Source organism: Pelodiscus sinensis, chromosome 23 (assembly GCF_052426305.1).
Source record: "Pelodiscus sinensis isolate ZL-2025 chromosome 23, ASM5242630v1, whole genome shotgun sequence".
Taxonomy (NCBI): domain Eukaryota; kingdom Metazoa; phylum Chordata; order Testudines; family Trionychidae; genus Pelodiscus; species Pelodiscus sinensis.
The window spans coordinates 6,891,065-6,908,557 of NC_143074.1; the positions used below are offsets into that span (position 1 = coordinate 6,891,065).

Below are 17,493 nucleotides of genomic sequence, written 5' to 3' on the forward strand. Positions count from 1 at the left end.
GGGGCTAGACTGGCTTCTGGCTGCCAGCTGTCTGCGTGGGGGACGTGTGGGCGGAGCCATCCCATCCGTAGGTACAAGCTGTGACACTATGAACTCATTTTGTGAAATGGACTCGCTCTCAGTGATGCTGCCTCTCCTGATTTGATAGCAGCCTCCCAATATCTGTGCAATATCTGTGATGCTTTTTTCAAAGCCCCAGCCATATCTTCAGCTCGACCGGCTCCCTAGCCAGCGTGGTTCGCGGCATGGCAGAGGCAGCTGGCCTGGCTCCCCAGACCGAGCACTACCCTCTGTAGCAGGGACTATGTGGACAGGGACTTGTGACATGAGCTGGGGACAGGGAGCCTGGCACTACTGAAAAGGAAACATGACCCAGGGAGCTGGGAGTCAGGAGACCCCCTTCGATCCCTTCTCCGCCACTGCTGTGCCTTCTTGGTCATGCCATTTAGCATAAGATGTGGTTGCTTACGGCTAGCCACCGAACGCCAGCAGGAGCTCCCCACTCCAGAAGAATCAGACCACTTCCTTGGGTGCCTCGGTGAGGCTTTAAGTGCTTAGACACCCGAAGTGGGCGATGCTGACGTTTCCCCCAGGCCCCATGGGAACAGTGATATTTATCCCCCCTATAAAGAGCCGTTTGTTCCTGGGATGCAGAACTCTGTGCACAGAGGGGCAGGGTGTTATCCCTCATCCTTGCTCCTTCTCCCTCCGTGACCTGACCAAATCACGGGAGCTCCCTGCCTGTCCGGAGAAAGCAGAGAAATCGCTTTGCCAGTCTTCCTGGGGGAAGGGATGGTGAGCGACAGAGCCATCCCGTCCTGAGGCCCCACGGTTCGGGAGACCCAGCAGCAGCTGCCTCAGCTGCCCTGTGATCAGGGCTGCTGGGCCTGAAGGCGATTACTTGAGGGGACTGCAATGGGGTTGCCCCCACTCCCCACATCACCACGGCGGCAGGAACTGGCGTGACTAAGCAGCCGGCTCCCCTCCACTGCCATCTCCTAGCCCATCGCACCCCACTCCACCGCAGCGGCAGGAAGCGGAGCACCCCGGTCCTGGGGGAGTGCGGGGGCAGGGAGTTTATCCCTGCTGCTGCCCCATGCCAGGCCTCCAGGTGATCCCCTGGCTCGTCTTGCTCAAGGGAGGGGGCTTTAGGCAAGGGCGCAATGGTGGCATGAGGGGGCGGGACAGCCCATGAACAGAGCTTGGAGAAGGGGTGGGGTGGGGTTTGCCCAGGCACCGGGGCTCCCTAGGGACGGCCCTGCTGGTGTCTGTCCAGGATCTGCAATGCAAGGTGCTGGACATGTGCAGGGTGCTACGGCCAAGCCGGCCTGCTGCCCGCGTGCGCCCTGCTCTCAGCTAGGCCCACAGTCATCCCGCAGGCAGCGCTCACCTGCAGAGTGGGTGATGGTGCTGAGCTTCACTTTGTACAGGTTGCTTCGGACCCTCCAGTGCTGCACCATGGGGTAGCCCATGGCCTCGTCGTACCGGATGTCTCCTGCGAAGGGGAAGCTGGGGCTTAGAAAGCGTGGCGGGGGGAAGGGGATAAAAGAGGCGCCCGGGGAGGTGTCTTCTCCTCCACCCGAGCACCCAGAGGGTGAGTGGGGCGGTCAGGGCTGAGCTGGGGAGGCTGAGCTGTCTTGAGCTGACGGAGAAGCTCAGGCTGACACAGGGCACTGCTAGGAGGAAGCTCCCAGGGCTGAGATGCCAGGTGGCATAACAGTGGGGAGTGCGGGCTGGCCAGTGTATTGTCTCCAACAGACAGTAACTAGCTGGAGTCAGAGGGAGAGAGCAGGAGAACGGGGGGCAAAGGGACGGGTGGAGACAGGGAAAGGGAGCAGAGTGGGGTTCAGTTCTGAGCATGCTCCGACCCCTCTCTGCGAAGTACCTGCTGGGGGGTGGTTCTCCGACTCGTGGCCATGCCTGGGGGTGGACAGCACCCTGCTGGGTGGCAGAGGCTGCTTACCAGTGAGCAGCTGAAGGTCAGGCAGGGGTTCGGAGAGCACGCCGCGGCATTGCTCCTCCACGGGCAGCGGGATCACCATCAGCGCGTCGGCCAGCTGCGGGAAGTCCTTGATGAAGTTATTCTCCCTGAAGAGAGAATAGAAAAGAAAATTCCAAAGCAACGATGCGGGCGACCTCCCGGCGGCGAGGCTGAGAGGACAGCGGCAGGCAGGGCTCGGTGCGTGGTGGGCGCACGCCCAGGGACAGACGGGGTGTGGCACTAGGGCTGTGGCTCCCACCAACACCCCACCGGGAAGCAGGACGGATCCATGGAGGGAATCTCCAATGTGTCGTGGGTTTTCATGTCTCACCCTGCACTGCCCCCTGGGCAGCCATTCTTTGCTGGAGCCCACAGCCCCCACGGGGACCACAAAACACTGCCAAGCGACCAGACCCCAGCCGCCCGCAGCACGCGCCTCCAAAGGCGCTGCCGATGCCTGTTCTGGCCCAGGCATGCCGCTGCTAAGACACGTCGCCGGGGGCAATTAGCAGGGACCGAAGGGGACTTGCGGGCAAGTCCCGGTTAAGCATGATGTGTCTGACCATGCGCTAGAAGGAACTAGCCGTGCTGCCTGTGTGGGAGCGTGCATGAGGGCGGTGACACGACAGCGTCCTGTCACCAGCACAAACTTTAGGTGAGGCTTTTTGTCACCGCCCTTGTCACCACGGCAGATTTTGCTGTTTCGCTGACAGGAATGTCCCATAAATCCCTCCCCACGCACTGCAGGGAGCTGGCGCCAGCAGCCCAATCCCACGGGCGCCACTCAGAGCGTTGGCCAGAAGGGGTCGCTCAGGAGGGCTGCAAACCACTTTCCATCACTCCCCCCTGAGGAAGGTAGTGTGGCCTAATGGATGGGGCACTTGCGTAGGACTCAGAAGAGCTGGGTGTTAATCGCTGCTCTGCCGTGGGCCTGCTAGGTGCCCATGGACAAGTTATGTCCCTCTCCGGGCCTCAGTTTCCTTCTCTGTGAAATGAGGGCCATGACGCTGGCCTCCTTTGTAAAGCCCTTTGAGATCTACAGGCAGCCCTGCTTTTGCACCCCGTGGCTGTGAGAAGTGGGTTCAGCGCTTGCTGGCAGCTAGGGAGCGTTCAGAGAGTCGCTGGCTGGAGCGACAGTTGTGTCAGCCATGTCCTGGACGGCCTGCAGACCGCTCCCAGCGGATGGAGACAGCTCTGAGATTGGAATCTCTGGCATGCGCTGCCGTTCCCTTTCAATCCCACGTTTCCCTCCTAGGAAGGCGAGTCACTAATTAGTTCCCCTGGGGGCTGCTTCTCTGTTCTCCCCCGTTGCTTCCCAGCAGTGCAGCTGATTGAAGAACCTGCCTGTCAGGCTGGGGAAGCGTTCATGGCTTCCGACGTGGCTGCTTCCCTGTGGCGTGGCACGGCAGCGTATGGTGTCAGCCCAGGACACGCGCAGCAACGCTGGCCACCTTCCATTATAGCAGCCACCTCTCCTGCCAATAACAGATGGTTGCAAAGAGCCAAATTCATCCCTGGTGCAAGGTCACTGCCTCAGCTGCTGTGACTCCCAGGATCCCACGCGGGAGAGAGGGAGCCCATGTGTGAGTGAGCGAGGGGATCAGGCGGTAGAACGGATGCAGCCCCTCGGCCCAGGGCAGTCACTTAGCAGTGCCTTCTAGTCTTGTCCCTCACTCTGCTCTTCATTCTCCATAGCCTCAGCCATTTTCCAGCCCTTGCCTCGCCTAACTCCCCAGAGCTGCCCCCCATGGCCTGTCCACAGCTCTGGGGACCACAGGCAAACTTCCCCGAGCCAGGCTCCCATGGCAAAGGCATGCTGGGTTTTGTGGCCAGGATAGCATCTGCTCACACTGGAGCTGGCGTTCCAGGGGGAAGAACAAGCGAGACTTGAACCGCCAACCTGGAGGGCTGCACTCAAGAACCTGCAGAGCCTTGCCGCCATGGCTCCCCCTGCTGGTGCAGCGTTCTGCTGCTCCAACATACCACAAGGCCTGAGGACATCAGCATCCCCTGCTCCCTCCGCCCCCAATAGCCCCACTTGATCCCCATCCTATCTGGGGTGCCCGTCAAAACCAGCCAATTTCGTTTACATTCCCTCTTGGATTTGGTCCAGTCTGCAACAGGGGCTTTCTTTTCCTACTCCCCTCCCTGCTAACCTCCCACCCACCTGCTCTCCCTCCCTCCAGGCTACTTCACCCATTCCTCTGAGGAAGGCAGCCCTCCTGCCTCCCTTCCCCAGTCCGCGCCCCATCTCAGCTGCCAGTTTTCCTTATTTAACTCTGCCAAGCACTTTGGGAGAGAGAGTTGATATGAAAGAGGTTCCATCAAATAAACCCACATTGATCTGTGTAGGGCAGGAAAGGGGAGCCCACTGCAAAGCCATGGATGCTGAGGGAGGCGCTCACAAGCCTGTTAGTGTGAGGCGAGGGAGGGAGCATCCAGGACTCCCGTTCCAACTCCTGTACCCTCCCCACCTCCCTTTGCCTCCGAGGGCTTCAGAGCTGAGCTGCTCGGGAGCTCCTGCTACGCAAATCGATCCCTTAGCCCCGAGGTCTGTGCTTACCGCAGACAGAGAGAACAAGCCTTCGTGGGAAAGGGCAGGAGAAGGGGCATCGAGTGGGCTGGGGAAGCGCTTGCTCGCTGTTGGATATTTTTGTAAGTGCTATTGACTAAAGCTGACTCGGCCCTTGCTGGCTTGCTCAGCCCTCTGGAAAACCTTGGCTGTGCAGAGTGATGTTTACATTCCTGTCTGATGGGTGTTACAGCTCATGCTGCCCATTGGGCATGGAAAAGCCAGGCTGCTGTGGTGAAAACACCATGGGTGCTTCTGGGAATGCCAGGGGCTGGGTTCTTGGCGGGCCATCACCGGGGCGGGATTTGCAGGGAAGCTCAGCTCCAACAGGCATGCCCTGGAAAACATGCGGGTGCCAAGATGGGAGCTGAGCCCTGTAAAAAACCCAGCCCAGGGCAACCCGTCAGACGATCCCTGGCCAGCCACGCTGGGTGCACCAGCCTGCTCCACACAGCATGGCTTCCAACCTGCTGCCAGCACTCACATCTGTTGCTTGCCAGGCTGAGCACAGCCTGCGACTGCTACTTTTTCCTTGGTGCGGGCTGAGCCAGCAAAGCACAGGGCCAGAGTGAGGGTAATTCAGAGTATTGCACCCTGGCGCCAGGAAGCGGGGTCTGGCCGTGGATTTAACAGCAGCTGTTCCACAAAGGAGCCGGCAGCTTATTGCATCTTGCAGGTTTTGTTTCAGGCAACATTTTATTTGTTGGGACGGGTGGGTGAGATCTCTCTCTCCCTGCCACTCACATGCAGATCTGATCCTGAGCACACTTTACTCCCGATCCCAGGGGGCTAAGGGGCGATTTGCTGTTCTGAGCCTTTCTCCATCTTACCAGTGAAAAGGGGGTAAAGCAAGCTATGGCTCCATCAGCCTCAGGCCTGGGTGGGTGGGCGGAGAATGGGAGGGAGAGAAGTTAGGGGCACCGGGAGAGTTTTGGTCCATTTATTCAGCTCTCTTTCTAGCGTGTGTACCTAGAAGGGAACCGTGCCGCCCTGAAGCCAGTTTCCAAGGCAGATCCACTGAAGTCCTTTGGCAGCTGGCTTGTCTGCACCACAACTCGCCCCCTCACACCCCTGGGGCTGAGGATTACGGGGACATCGGGGAGGCTCAGCAAACTGCTGGGCAAGAGAATCACTTGTCAAAAGCTGTGCCATGAACAGCAGCATCTGAATGGATTTGGCCATTGCTCACGGACAGGCTGCTGAGCAGACTCCTGGAGCCAAGAGTTTTATCTCCCCAGGTGCTACCTCTTTCATTCTCCATTGAGTCTGGTTCAATGCCAGCTGCCTCTCCCACTCCCTGCACTGACAGCAAGCTCAGCATGGGAGGCAAAGGCTCTTTGCCCTCTTGGGTAGTAGAGGAAAGTCTGTGGCTTGCCATGAGCTGCTTATTATAGGCAGAAAATCAGCACCTCCATGAGCAAACAGGGCACATGCTGCAGAGAGGACTGAGATGGCCACGCGTCTCCATGTCGTCTCTAGCCAATTCGATGGGCATTAAATACATACAGTGGCACCAGATTTGACCCCTGATCTGCATAATTCTCAGCGCCAGAGGAAACACGAACAAAGAAAAATGACTTCCCTCTACCGCCTGCCCCACAAAACACACCCAGCTCATTAGGCAAGGCTGTGCAGGGGAGGAGGAGGGATTCCTCACACAGATGCCTGCCTGGGAAGCAGGCAAACAGCACAGATGTCACTGCACACATGTCCCGCTTCCCTCTGTGTGCACACACTGCACACGCCATGTACGCTACACAGAGCACATATGCAGGGTTACACAGATGCAGCTAGAGGAATTTTGGCATGACCCAGGCTTGTTTAGGCAAAGAGCACGATTTTGGCAAAACAACTCTTGGGGTGGGGTGGGCCAAGCGGTGTGCCAAGGCAGCGGCTGGGGAGAGAGGAGGAGAAAGCAGAGGCAACCGGGAGAAATCCCCAGGATAAGCTGTGGCTTCTAGCTGGGAGTTCACTGACTAGCTCTGGCCTGTAACGCAGGGTTCATTCTGTAAGCAAGGAACTAAAGAACAGCAGGTGCCTGTGGGCTCAAGAGAAGTTGGGTGTGTCTGTGGTGTGGGTGGACGTGCCTGTGGCAGAGGTGGGCAATACGTGGCCCACAGGCGAGACTCAGTTCCCCAGGGTTAGCTCCTGGGGGCTGCCAGACACTTTATTTACCTGAGCACCCGCAGGTCTGGCCGCTTGCCGCTCCCAGTGGCTGGAGTTCATTGTTCCCATCCTATGGGAGCTGCGGGAGGTGTCGTGGGATGGGCCACCACTTCCCACAGCTCCCATTGGCCAGGGACGGCGAACTGTGGCCAATGGGAGCTTCGAGCAGCTGTACCTATGGATGCCCAAGTAAACAAGCATCTGGTGGCCTGCCAGGTGCTAAGGTTGGTGAATCGCATCCAGCCCATGGGCCACGTATAGCCCACCCCTGCTCTGTGGTGCCCTGCCCATGTGGTTTGGTGCAAGTGGCTGCACTGTGGCTGCACTTGGCTGTTGCATGTCCGAGTGTACAGGTTTGATGACACGTTTTTGGCTAGCAAATAAAAGCCCTTCTTTCTGTAACACCTCCCTCCTCTCTACCCCAGCTCCTAGTTCAGCACAATCTTCACCCAGGTCACTCTTGTGTGCCTGGACCTCCAACTCAAACACAGACCAGACACGGCAGGCTAGAGGAAGGGCAACAGGAGAAAGCAAAAGAGCCACTCAGCTTTTTTAGCTGCTTCAGGACACAGCAGCCCAGGCCTCCATCTCAGAAATGCAGGGCTGGCAGTAGCCTCCAGAAGTCATCATATCCAGTCCCTGCTGCTGAGGCAGGCCCAAGTAAACCATCCCTGACAGCTACTTGTCTAACCTGTTCTCAAAAACCTTCAAGAATGCGGATTCCATAACCTACCTTGGAAACCCAGAAGAGCTTATAGTTAGAAGGTTTTTCCAACTATCTAAACTAAATCTCCCTTGCAGCAGATTAAGCCTACAGATTAAGGACACCTTGAGAACTATTGGTCTCCATCCTCTTTGAAACAGCCCTTAAAACAGTGAAGATTGTGACTTTGTTTCCCTACTGCAAACTGTCAGACAGCTATTATCAGGTCTCCCTGAGTCATCTTTCCTCAAGACTAAAACCATGCCCACTTTCTTAGCCTTTCCTCACCAGTCAGGTTCTCTAAGCCTTTTATCAGAACTGTTGCGCTCCAATTTTTCCACAGCTTTCTTAAAATGTGGCATCCAGAGTTACACACAGGACTCCAGCAGAGGCCTCAACAATGCTAGCAGAGCAGGACAATTGCCTCTTCTATCTTACACAGGACATGTCTGTTTCCAGACTTCACAGCATTGGCCTTTTCCCAACTGCAGCACACCGCTGACTCATTCAACTGGTGATCTAACATAACCCCCGGATCCTTCTCAGCCGTTCCACCTCCTCACCACTGCGTCTGATTTTGCGTTTGATTTTTCCCTCCCAAAGGAAGTACTTTGTACCTGTCTTTCTTACATTTCCTGTTGATTTCAGACCAGTTCTCCTATTTGTCAATGTTGTTTTGACTTCTAGTGATGTTCTCCAAAGTGCTCGCAACCCCTCCCAGCTTGATGTCATCTTCACATTTCATATGTGTGCTCTCTACTCCATCATTCAAGTCTTTCCTGAAAATACTGACTAGTACAGCACCTAGGACTGACCTCTGCAGAATCCCACTCAATACATCTGCCCAGTGTGACAGGGAATCACTGATAACTACTCTTTGAACACAGCCTGTCAATCAATTGGGCACCAGGTTATAGTAATTTTAGTCATTTCCTCTAGCCCATAATTCCCACGCATATGAGATTATCATGTGGTACTGCATCAAAAGCCTTACTAAAATCAATATAGACCCTGTCTACTGCTTCCCCTATTCAGTAGGTCAGTAACCCTGTCAAAGAAGTCTCAGAGCGGTAGCCGTGTTAGTCTGTAACTTTAAAAATGAATAATCCTGTGGCACCTTTTGGTATATCTGCATAGCAGCGTTATTTTGGAATAACGGACGTTATTCTGAAATAACATAGTGCACATCTACACTGCAAGCCATTATTTCAAAATACTGTCAAGCTGGAGGACTTCTTACTCCCGCTCCTGTAACGCTTATTTTCTGAGGAGTAAGGGAAGTCACAGGAAGAGTGTTCTTCCTTCGACTTCCCGCTGTGTAGACAGCACCAAAAGCCGGATTAAGCTATTTCGACTTCAGCTACGCAATTGACATAGCCGAAATTGCGTAGCTTAATTCAATTTTTGCCCTGTAATGTAGACGTGCCCTGAGACTAACAAAGGTTCATGAGCTTCTATGGGTAAACTCCACTTCATTACATGAGCTGCAGTGGAAGGGTGGTCTTGACAAATCCATGTGGGCTATTACTTATCACCCTATACTCATCTAGGTGCTTACAAATTGGTTGTTTAATAATTTCTTCCTTTATCTTTTCAGATATGTACATTAGGCTGCCTGGTCTAGATTTCACCAAGTCTTTTTTATTCCTTTTTTTTTCAAATATAGAACCACAGAACACGAGACCTGGAAGGGACCTCAAAAGATCATCAAGTCCAGTCTCCTGCCCTCATGGTAGGACCAAGCACCGTCTAGATCAGGGGTGGCCAAGCCCATGGCTCTCAAGCTGCATGTGGCTCTGTGATTAAAAAAATGTGGCTCCTGCTGCTTCTGATCTGTGCATCCAAACTGCTCAGACCAGCCGCTCAGCGCACACGCCCCAGTGCCTGGAGGGAGAAGAGTGTGGCGGCAGCAGCTCTGGGACCCGGGCATTAGGTTAGAGCTGGGGAAGGGCGGGTGTGTGTCTGGCTCTGGGGGAGGGAAGGGGAGAGGGACTCGGTTGGGGGGATGCCTGGCTCTGGGAGAGGGATTGGGGTAGAGCAGAGGGGGTGCCTGGCACTGTGGGAAGGAGGGTCTTTGGGTTAGAGTGGGGGGGGGAGGTTGGGAATGCCTGGCTCTGGGGGAGGGGGGAGGCATCGAAGGGGGGGGGGGCGAAGCACCTTAAACTGAAAGTCTTCGTGGATACAGAATAAGACAGTCGACACAGATGTCAAATTCTAGGGCAAAAAAAGAAGCAGCGTGTACCTGGTTTACACTGTGTTTCTTTAAAGAAAATTCAAAGGCTATTGTTTGCCAGGCAGAAGCAATTATTCTGAGATATGAGTCTCTCCCTTATTGTTTTTGAATCTCTCATATTTGCAGTCTGGGACAGGCACTTCAAATTGTGAATTGTGCTAATTTACTTCTCAGTTCAGTTTAATTTTAAAAAACTCACAGGACATAATAGGGCAGTCGTGTTAAATTTAAAATACATGGTGGGGGTGCGTTGTTTCTTTTAGTGTGAGAATATTACTTTATTTTAAAGTTGTTGTTTTTTTAATTTGATGTTTGTTCCTTGTCAAGTTCTCTGAAGATCTATGGACTGGCTGTGAATTTTTTACGTGACTAGAGATCTTTTTCTTGGTTTTTGTCTGAAAAGTCCTGTAATGTTATTTTTATCACTACATTGTGTGTACCATATCTATCTTTCTACAGATAGATATATACAAACAAATATAGAATACGTGGCTCTTCGCACTCTATCCATCGCTATTTTGGCTCTTTGTCTCTGACTGGTTGGCCACCCCTGGTCTAGATCATCCCTGATAGATGTCTATCCAACCTGCTCCTAAATATCTCCAGTGATGGAGATTCCACTAACCCCTGGGCAATTTATTCCAGTGTTTAGCCACCCTGACAGGTAGGAAGTTTTTCCTAATGTCCAACCTAAACCTCCCTTGCTGCAATTTAAGCCCATTGCTTCTTGTCCTATCATCAGAGGCCAAGGAGAAAAAAATGTCTCCCTCCTCCTTTGAATACTCTTTTAAGTAGGTGAAGACTATCATGTCCCTTCTCGGTCATTTTCTCCATGAAGAATTAATTAGTTTTCTTGAGAGTGGGCATAGCACCAAGCTGATATCAGCTCTTACCAGAAGAGAGAGAGACGGGGAGGGAAGGAGCATGACTATCAAGGTATCTTCTCCTTTCTCCTCCCCTTCCCATTTCCTGGGATTTGGTTTGGAGCGGCCAGGGCTGCAGTGTGAGGTCTCAGCCAGGAGAGGGCTGTAGCTCCTTCTCATCTGTCCATTATGATAACCTTAGGGCTTCTGCTCCAGCAAATGCATGAGAGAGTTTTCACCCGGCTTTTGTGCTCTTTCGCAGCGCTGATCAAAGCCCCCACATGCAGCCCTGCTGAACTCAGTGCAAGGAACAGAAGCCCAGGGAAGGAGAGAAGATTCAAGAGGGGTTGAGACTCCACCTCACTACTGACGTGGGCGGAGAAGCATGTGTGTGTACACGTAGGCGGGGGCAGAGTCTGTGTTTGCTGGCGTTGTCAGAGCGGCATGTGTGGGAGTGTATGTGCGTATACACAGGCCTGTATAGGCACCTGCATGCAGGCGTGAGGGTGTACGTATCAGCAGGACAGCCAGTTCACTGTGTGTAGCTGGGGGAGTGTATGTCTGTGGGCGAGCAGCTCCATGGCTTCTACCAACCATGGAACAAATCCTGTTCCAATCAGATCCACGTGGAGTCCAAACCATCTGCCTTCTGTGAATCCCCCAACCGAAATTAGCCCCCTCTTCCTTCAATCCCTCCAGTGTGCGCCTGTTTGCAAAGACGGTTACAACTCCGTTCGCTGTATCTTCACAGTGCTGTGCTCTGGATCACCTCGTTCACCCTCACGGCCAGGCCCGGAGTAACCAGCGTGCATTGCGCAGGCCCCAGAACACCGCACTCACGTACGTGGGGTTGCCACCAAGCCACACCTGAGTGGTGCTGTGACCCCATTCGCCTGCTCACTCCAATTTGGCCCATGCCATGTGAGCCAAGCGAGGACAGGTGGAGCTGCTGGGGGCAGGGCCTGGCCAGAGCCAGCCTCGCCCAGGCCTTGAGGGTAGCACCGAGCCAGGGGTGGGGACAAATGGTCAGGGAAGGCCGCGGTTGAGGGGCTAGGGTGAGTTACTGCTTGGTCGGTAGGTTTAGGAGGGAGTGGGGAGTTCTGAGGTGCTGCAGTGTGAGGGGTTGGGGCTGAGTGTGGGATGTTGAGCGCAGTGGGGTTGGAACAGGAAGTTAGGGACGAGTGAGGGGGTGGAGTGAATGGTGGGGTCAGGAGGGAAATGTGGATATTGGGGGTGGTGCTGTTGGGGGTCAGGATGCTGGGGGAGGGGGAGCTGTGAGAGTACTGGAGAATGGGTCATGCTGGGGGCAGTGCGGTTGGGGGTGATGGTGTGAGCGGACAGCGTGGTGAGGTCGGGAACCAGGATGTTGGGGTGAGTGGGAGATGTTGGGGGTGGGGTGAGCTGTGGGGGCAGTGGGGTGGGGCGAGCTGTGAGAGGAAGGGGGGGGATGTGGGGAACGAGCCAGGGTGCTGGAAGCTGTTGAGCATGATGCTGGGATAGGTGGCGCTGGGCTGTGCATGTAAGTGGCACTCTGGGGTCTCTGTGTGTGGGGGGGGGTGAACATGGGGCTTCTTACAGGATTTGCAATGCCAGGTCACACCACCAGGCCAGCACGTGGACGTGCCACCTCGGGCAGTGGCAGACAGCGGATGCTTCAGAGGAATGCAGCCCCGGCTCGGGCCTCTGCCCTAGTGCAGTGGGACGAGGTTGAATTACCCATCTCTTAGCTGGCACTGCTATTAATGGTACTCAGATGATCAGCTAGAGGGGTCCTGTCCAGGAAACGACATGACAATGGCACCTTTTCACAGCACCAGCTGCTGCACCCATCTGCGCTGCCGAGGGTCAGGACAAAGATAAGGTGCTGGGGGAGAGTGAGCCCCGTTCTACTCAGGGTTTTCACTTTCAGCCACAGGGGCTTGGTCACTGTGCAAGCTCAGCAGGGCCCACCAGTCGAGCCGGGAGGGGTGGGAATCCCTTTTTGCTTGTAAGCAGAGCATGGCCCCCAGAGGGGCCCTGGGAGACAGGAAAGAGGGAGTCCTGTGTTTACAGTCACTCTGGTGAGGGTAAATCAAAACCCCAGAACTCCCTTGTGTCGTCGAATCCCCCAGGCTGATTATGTAGGGCAGGAGGTAGGGAACACTCCCTATTCCAAATTTCCTGGTCATTCATTTAGAGGGCTTCCGGGTGCTGGTCTAACGAGACAAGGTAAAAGGGAAGAAAGGACAATCAGCTTTCACTGTGCCCTTCACAATCTTCCCTAACTTTCTAAGCCAAACAGCCCAAGGCTCTGCAGTGTTTCATGGTCCGGAGAGCCCTGGGAACAGATGAGAGGAGTAGCCCGGATGGCTCGTTAAGCTCGACACAAGGGACCTGGCGGAAGGCGAAGGACGCTGGTGTTTCAAGGAGAGTTGTGAGTTGCTAGAGTTACACCACAGATGGATTTGGCCCAAGATTTCAGTGTCCCTCCTGCTGGCAGTTCCATGCTGTGCCTCTCCCCCTGGGCTGGGGGCTGGCTGGAAACGGTCCACAGCGTGAGAGGGCTGGACACAGCCAGTGTGGGACAAGGGATGGAGAGGCTGACAGAAGAGCCAGGAGGGCAAGGGATCAGAAGACTCTGGAGAGCAGAAGTCCAGAACAATCCCATGTGGGACAGAGAGGACCCTATAAATTAGCAGAACAGAGAGCTCCTCCGTGGGCACAGGGTGAAGACTCCAGCCGTCTGCTGTCCGGTGTCAGCCCAAAGTCCAGGTGGAGCAGAGGAGACTGCAGAGATGCTGCCTGGAAGGAGAGGGAGCTATGACCCCCAAGCTTTCCATTCCTCAGCTGCTGGATGGAGATGCCCTTACTCCGAGGCGTGAGCTGTTGAACACTGCAAACCAGCTCCGGCCTGTCTCCTGTGGGAGGCACCAGAGAGCCCAGATGGTGCCTTGCATTAGATCCGTGGGTCAACATGGCAGCACCTGGCAGCAAGAGGATGCCCTCTGGGTTGTACAGGAATGAGAAGGAACGCCAGAGGTTCGATGGAAATCCAGAGAGAGGGATCACGGGGTGGGGTGTAGGGACGTTACATTTACATTAATCAACTAATTGACTAGTCGATGGATTTTCCATTGACTAGCCAGTTAGTTGATAAGTGGGGAAGCCGCAGCAGGGTTAACTCCTGGCCAGGAACTAACCCCACCGCGGTTCTGCCTTTTAACTGTATTAAGAGCCGGGGGGTACGTCTACACTACAACGTTAATTCGAATTAACTTAGTTCGAATTAGTTAATTCGAACTAAGCTAATTCGAACTAACGCGTCTAGAACTAAAAACTAGTTCGAATTAGCGCTTTGCTAATTCGAACTAGCAAGTCCACATTGAGTGGACTCTGAACAGGGCTTAAGGATGGCCGGAAGCAGTGCCGGCAGGGCATCAGAGGAGGACTTAGAGCGTGGAGATGCTGTCTCAGGCTAGCCGAGGACTGTGCTTAAAGGGTCCTGACCCCCACCCCGGACAGACAGTTCTCAGGGGTGCCCTGCTTGCAAAGCAGTCCTGGCTTGGATTGCCCGGAGTACCCACACTGGGCACATCACACCACTCGGCCATCAGACCGGCTGCACTTGCCACAGGCTGCCATCTGGGGAGAGGGGGCAATTGGGGGGCTGCAGGAGAGCTTCCACCCCAAAAGCCCACAGAGCCAGCCCAGTCCTCCCCATCAGGGGCGCATACCCCATTCCTCCCTCACCCCCTTCCACTTACCCTTCCCTAGCCCCTCTTCTTGATGTACAGAATAAAGGACAATTGTGTTCAAAAATGGAATCTGTCTTTATTGAACAAAACTGGGGGAGACTGGGAAAAGGATGTGGGAGAGGGGAAGAGAGAGGCTGGGAGAGGGGAGGGCAACTAAAATGATCAGGGGTTGGGAACAGGTCCCATATGAAGAGAGGCTAAAGAGACTGGGACTTTTCAGCTTAGAAAAGAGGAGACGGAGGGGGGACAGGATAGAGGTCTCTAAACGCAGGAGTTGGGTGGAGAGGGTGCATACAGAAAAGTTCTTCATTAGCTCCCATAAAGAAGGACTAGAGGACACCAAATGAAAGGAATGGGTAGCAGGCTTCAAACTAGTAACAGAAAGTTGTTCTTCACAAAGCAAAGAATCAACCTGTGGAACTCCTTGCTGCAGGAGGCTGTGAAGGCTAGAACTAGAACAGAGTTTAAAGGCAAGTGAGATCAAGTCATGGAGGTTGGGTCCATGGAGTGGTATTAGCCAGGGGGTAGGAGTGGTGTTCCTGCCCAAGGTTTGTGGAAGGCTGGAGATGGATGGCACGAGACAAATGGCTTGGTCACTGTCTTCGGTCCATCCCCTCCAGGGTCCCTAGAGTTGGCCACTGTCGGCAGACAGGCTACTGGGCTAGATGGACCTTTGGTCTGACCCAGTACGGCCGTTGTAAGCTCAGGGCTCAGGGTCGGGGGTCTCGGTGGACCACCTTGATTTTCATGCCAACCTGCTCCTGGGTGGCCAGGCTGGCAGCTCTCCTGCCCTAGACGGCCACTTTCCTGTGCCTAATGCGGAGGTCGTGGACGAGGTCCACGATGTCCACACTAGCCCAGGCGGGTGCCCGCCTCTTGCGGTCCCGGGCAAGCTCCCGGGAGCTGCCAGCCTGGTCCCGGGAAGAGGGGGAGGGCTGGGGGGCATCGGGTGGGTGGCTCGATCCATGCCAGGTGCAGGGTCTGCTGGCTGGGTGCTGGCAGGCTTGCACCTGGCACGGGCACCGTAGCAAGCCCGTGCCCCTTTAAGGAGTCCGGGGCCGAGAGGGGGGCAGACGAGTTTCCCTGGTGTTGGCCAGAGTGGCCACCAGGGAAACCTGGGGAGGGCTAGCCTCCCACTAGTTTAATTAAGGGTCTTCACAGCCTTTAATTCGAACTAGTAAGTTCGAACTAGGTTTAATCCTCGTGGAATGAGGATTACCTAGTTCGAACTAAGCGCTCTGTTAATTCGAATTAAATTCGAACTAACAGAGCGCTAGTGTAGCGCCTATGAAAGTTAGTTCGAACTAACTTTGTAGTGTAGACATACCCTGATAGAGGCAGTAAGGGGGGGGGGGGAGGGGAAGCGACTAGTCGAGGGTCGAGTCGATTATCTGATATGCTTTTGCTTATCGAACAGTCGAGGAGGTGACTAGTTGCTTATCTCCCTAGCAGGGTGGGGCAGGGTGGGGATTTCGGCTCCAATTTGGCTTTTCTGAGATGGGTTTCACTTCAGGGACAATCAGCACACATGGCGGAGGCAGGTTTTAGTGACAGTCCATCATTCACCCCTCATGCTGTTCGCGTGCAGAAAAAACTGCCTGGACTCTGTTTCCTGCCCCTCCCTGCCACATTAAGAATGTGTCAGTGTTTTAGCTCCATTAATAAACAACCCAGCCACACTCAGGAGCTGCTTTACCCCCCTTGGTCCTGGGGAAATTAGCATTTAAATTGAGGCATTTCAGGGAGGTAAATCATGAGTGCAGCAGACGGGGAGCGTGTCCGCGCCTGCCGGTGCTGCCTACTGGCTCCTGCAGCGCCACGTGGGTTTGTGTACACACGCAATCCTCCGGCTCAGACTGCCCGGCTGGGCGGCCAGCGCCAGTCCCAGGGAGCTGATTTGTTGGGGAAAGGGGAGAACAGGCTGGACAGCAGGATCTGCATTTGTGCAGGCTATGGGGCGGCAGGGCCAGTGACTCGGCAGTGCCAAAGGGCAGAGGTCTGGAAGGGCTGCACTTTGCAGTGGGACAGCTGCTACCTGACCACACAGATCAAAGCTACCTGAGACCTTCCTGCTCCTCCCACCACCTCAGGTCCTTGGAGGAGGTGAGGCGCATCGTGTCCCACAAACTTTTTGCCTCCTCCTCCCTTGGGGGTTGCCAATGCATTGCTAGGAAGTTATCGGCTCTGTACCCAGGAGGTGTTGAAAACGATTCAATCAGGGCTGGCAAAGTGCCTCGGCTTTGATCCGCGCAGTGGAATACTAATTACGCTGCCGCTGCCGCTGCCGCTCTGCACCGCGGCCCAAGGAGGCTCCTGACAGCGTAACCTGGGCTCCTCCTTTTAATAGCCACTGATTTGAGAACACGGCAGCATGGCTGGGCTGACATATGCTGGGGAAATAAACACGCCGCTGTCCGCAGAGAGAATGCAGCTCCGCAGCCCTGACAGAAACAAGCCTTGCAGAATACGCGGCGCGGGCCTAGGGGCGCCAGGGGGTCGGCTTGTGAAGAAGAAAAAGCAACTGTCTTCCCCGGTCTCCTCAGCGCCAGACTGCCACAGCAGCATGCACAGCAACAGGCCCCGACCCTGGAGACGGGGGCTCTGCTCGGAGAGCGGGGGCTGTGCTGAGCTGACAATGCTCTGCGACCACTTTCAGTGGAGGGTAAGGACACAAAAGTCCATCAGGCCCAGGGGAGGCCCAGAGTGAGGATGGTGCTGGGGTAAGGAGAGGCCCAGCTGGCTCCAGGATGGCATCAGAGAGGGGGAGGGACCCAGCTGGCTCCAGATGGTGCCAGGAATGAGGGGAGGTCTAGCTGTCTCCAGGACAGAGCTAGGGGAGGGGAGGCCCAGGACAGCACCAGGGTGAGGCCAGACCGGCCAGTGCCGCAGGGAAGAGCTCAGCAGCAAGACAAAGACGCCTCCATCAGCCCAGTGAGAGAACAGTGAGTGGAGTCCTAGGGTCAGAAGAGACCTCCGGTCGGCGAGTCCTACCCCCTCATGGGGATTTCAGGGGCACAGATTTTGACAGGAGACCTGGGGCAGTGAAACTGAGACGTCAAAGGAGCATGCACTTGCCAGCACTCACCACCGCCCCCCACCCCAAAAAGCTGCTCAGCATCAGGCCACAGAGCCGCCCCCTCTCGTTCGTTCTTCTCCAGTGTCCCATGTCCCTGCAGTGTTCTCCTTCCTCGCTGGCATGAGCACTCCCCCTCCATCTCCTTCTGGCCTGCCTCTCTGGAGA

At 55.2% G+C, this 17,493-nt stretch overlaps 1 protein-coding gene across 4 annotated transcripts in view; it reads right to left on the reverse strand.

Annotated features, from left to right (window-relative positions):
• ASTN2 (astrotactin 2) overlaps nt 1-17,493 on the reverse strand; it is a 733,588-nt gene that overhangs the window by 249,109 nt on the left and 466,986 nt on the right. For all 4 annotated transcript variants that reach the window (XM_075905850.2, XM_075905849.2, XM_075905851.2 and 1 more), the window contains 2 exons: nt 1,964-2,088; nt 1,391-1,495 (listed from right to left, as the gene is read on the reverse strand). In XM_075905850.2, coding sequence (XP_075761965.1) covers nt 1,391-1,495; nt 1,964-2,088 — 230 coding nt within the window. The remainder of the gene's footprint in view (nt 1-1,390; nt 1,496-1,963; nt 2,089-17,493) is intronic.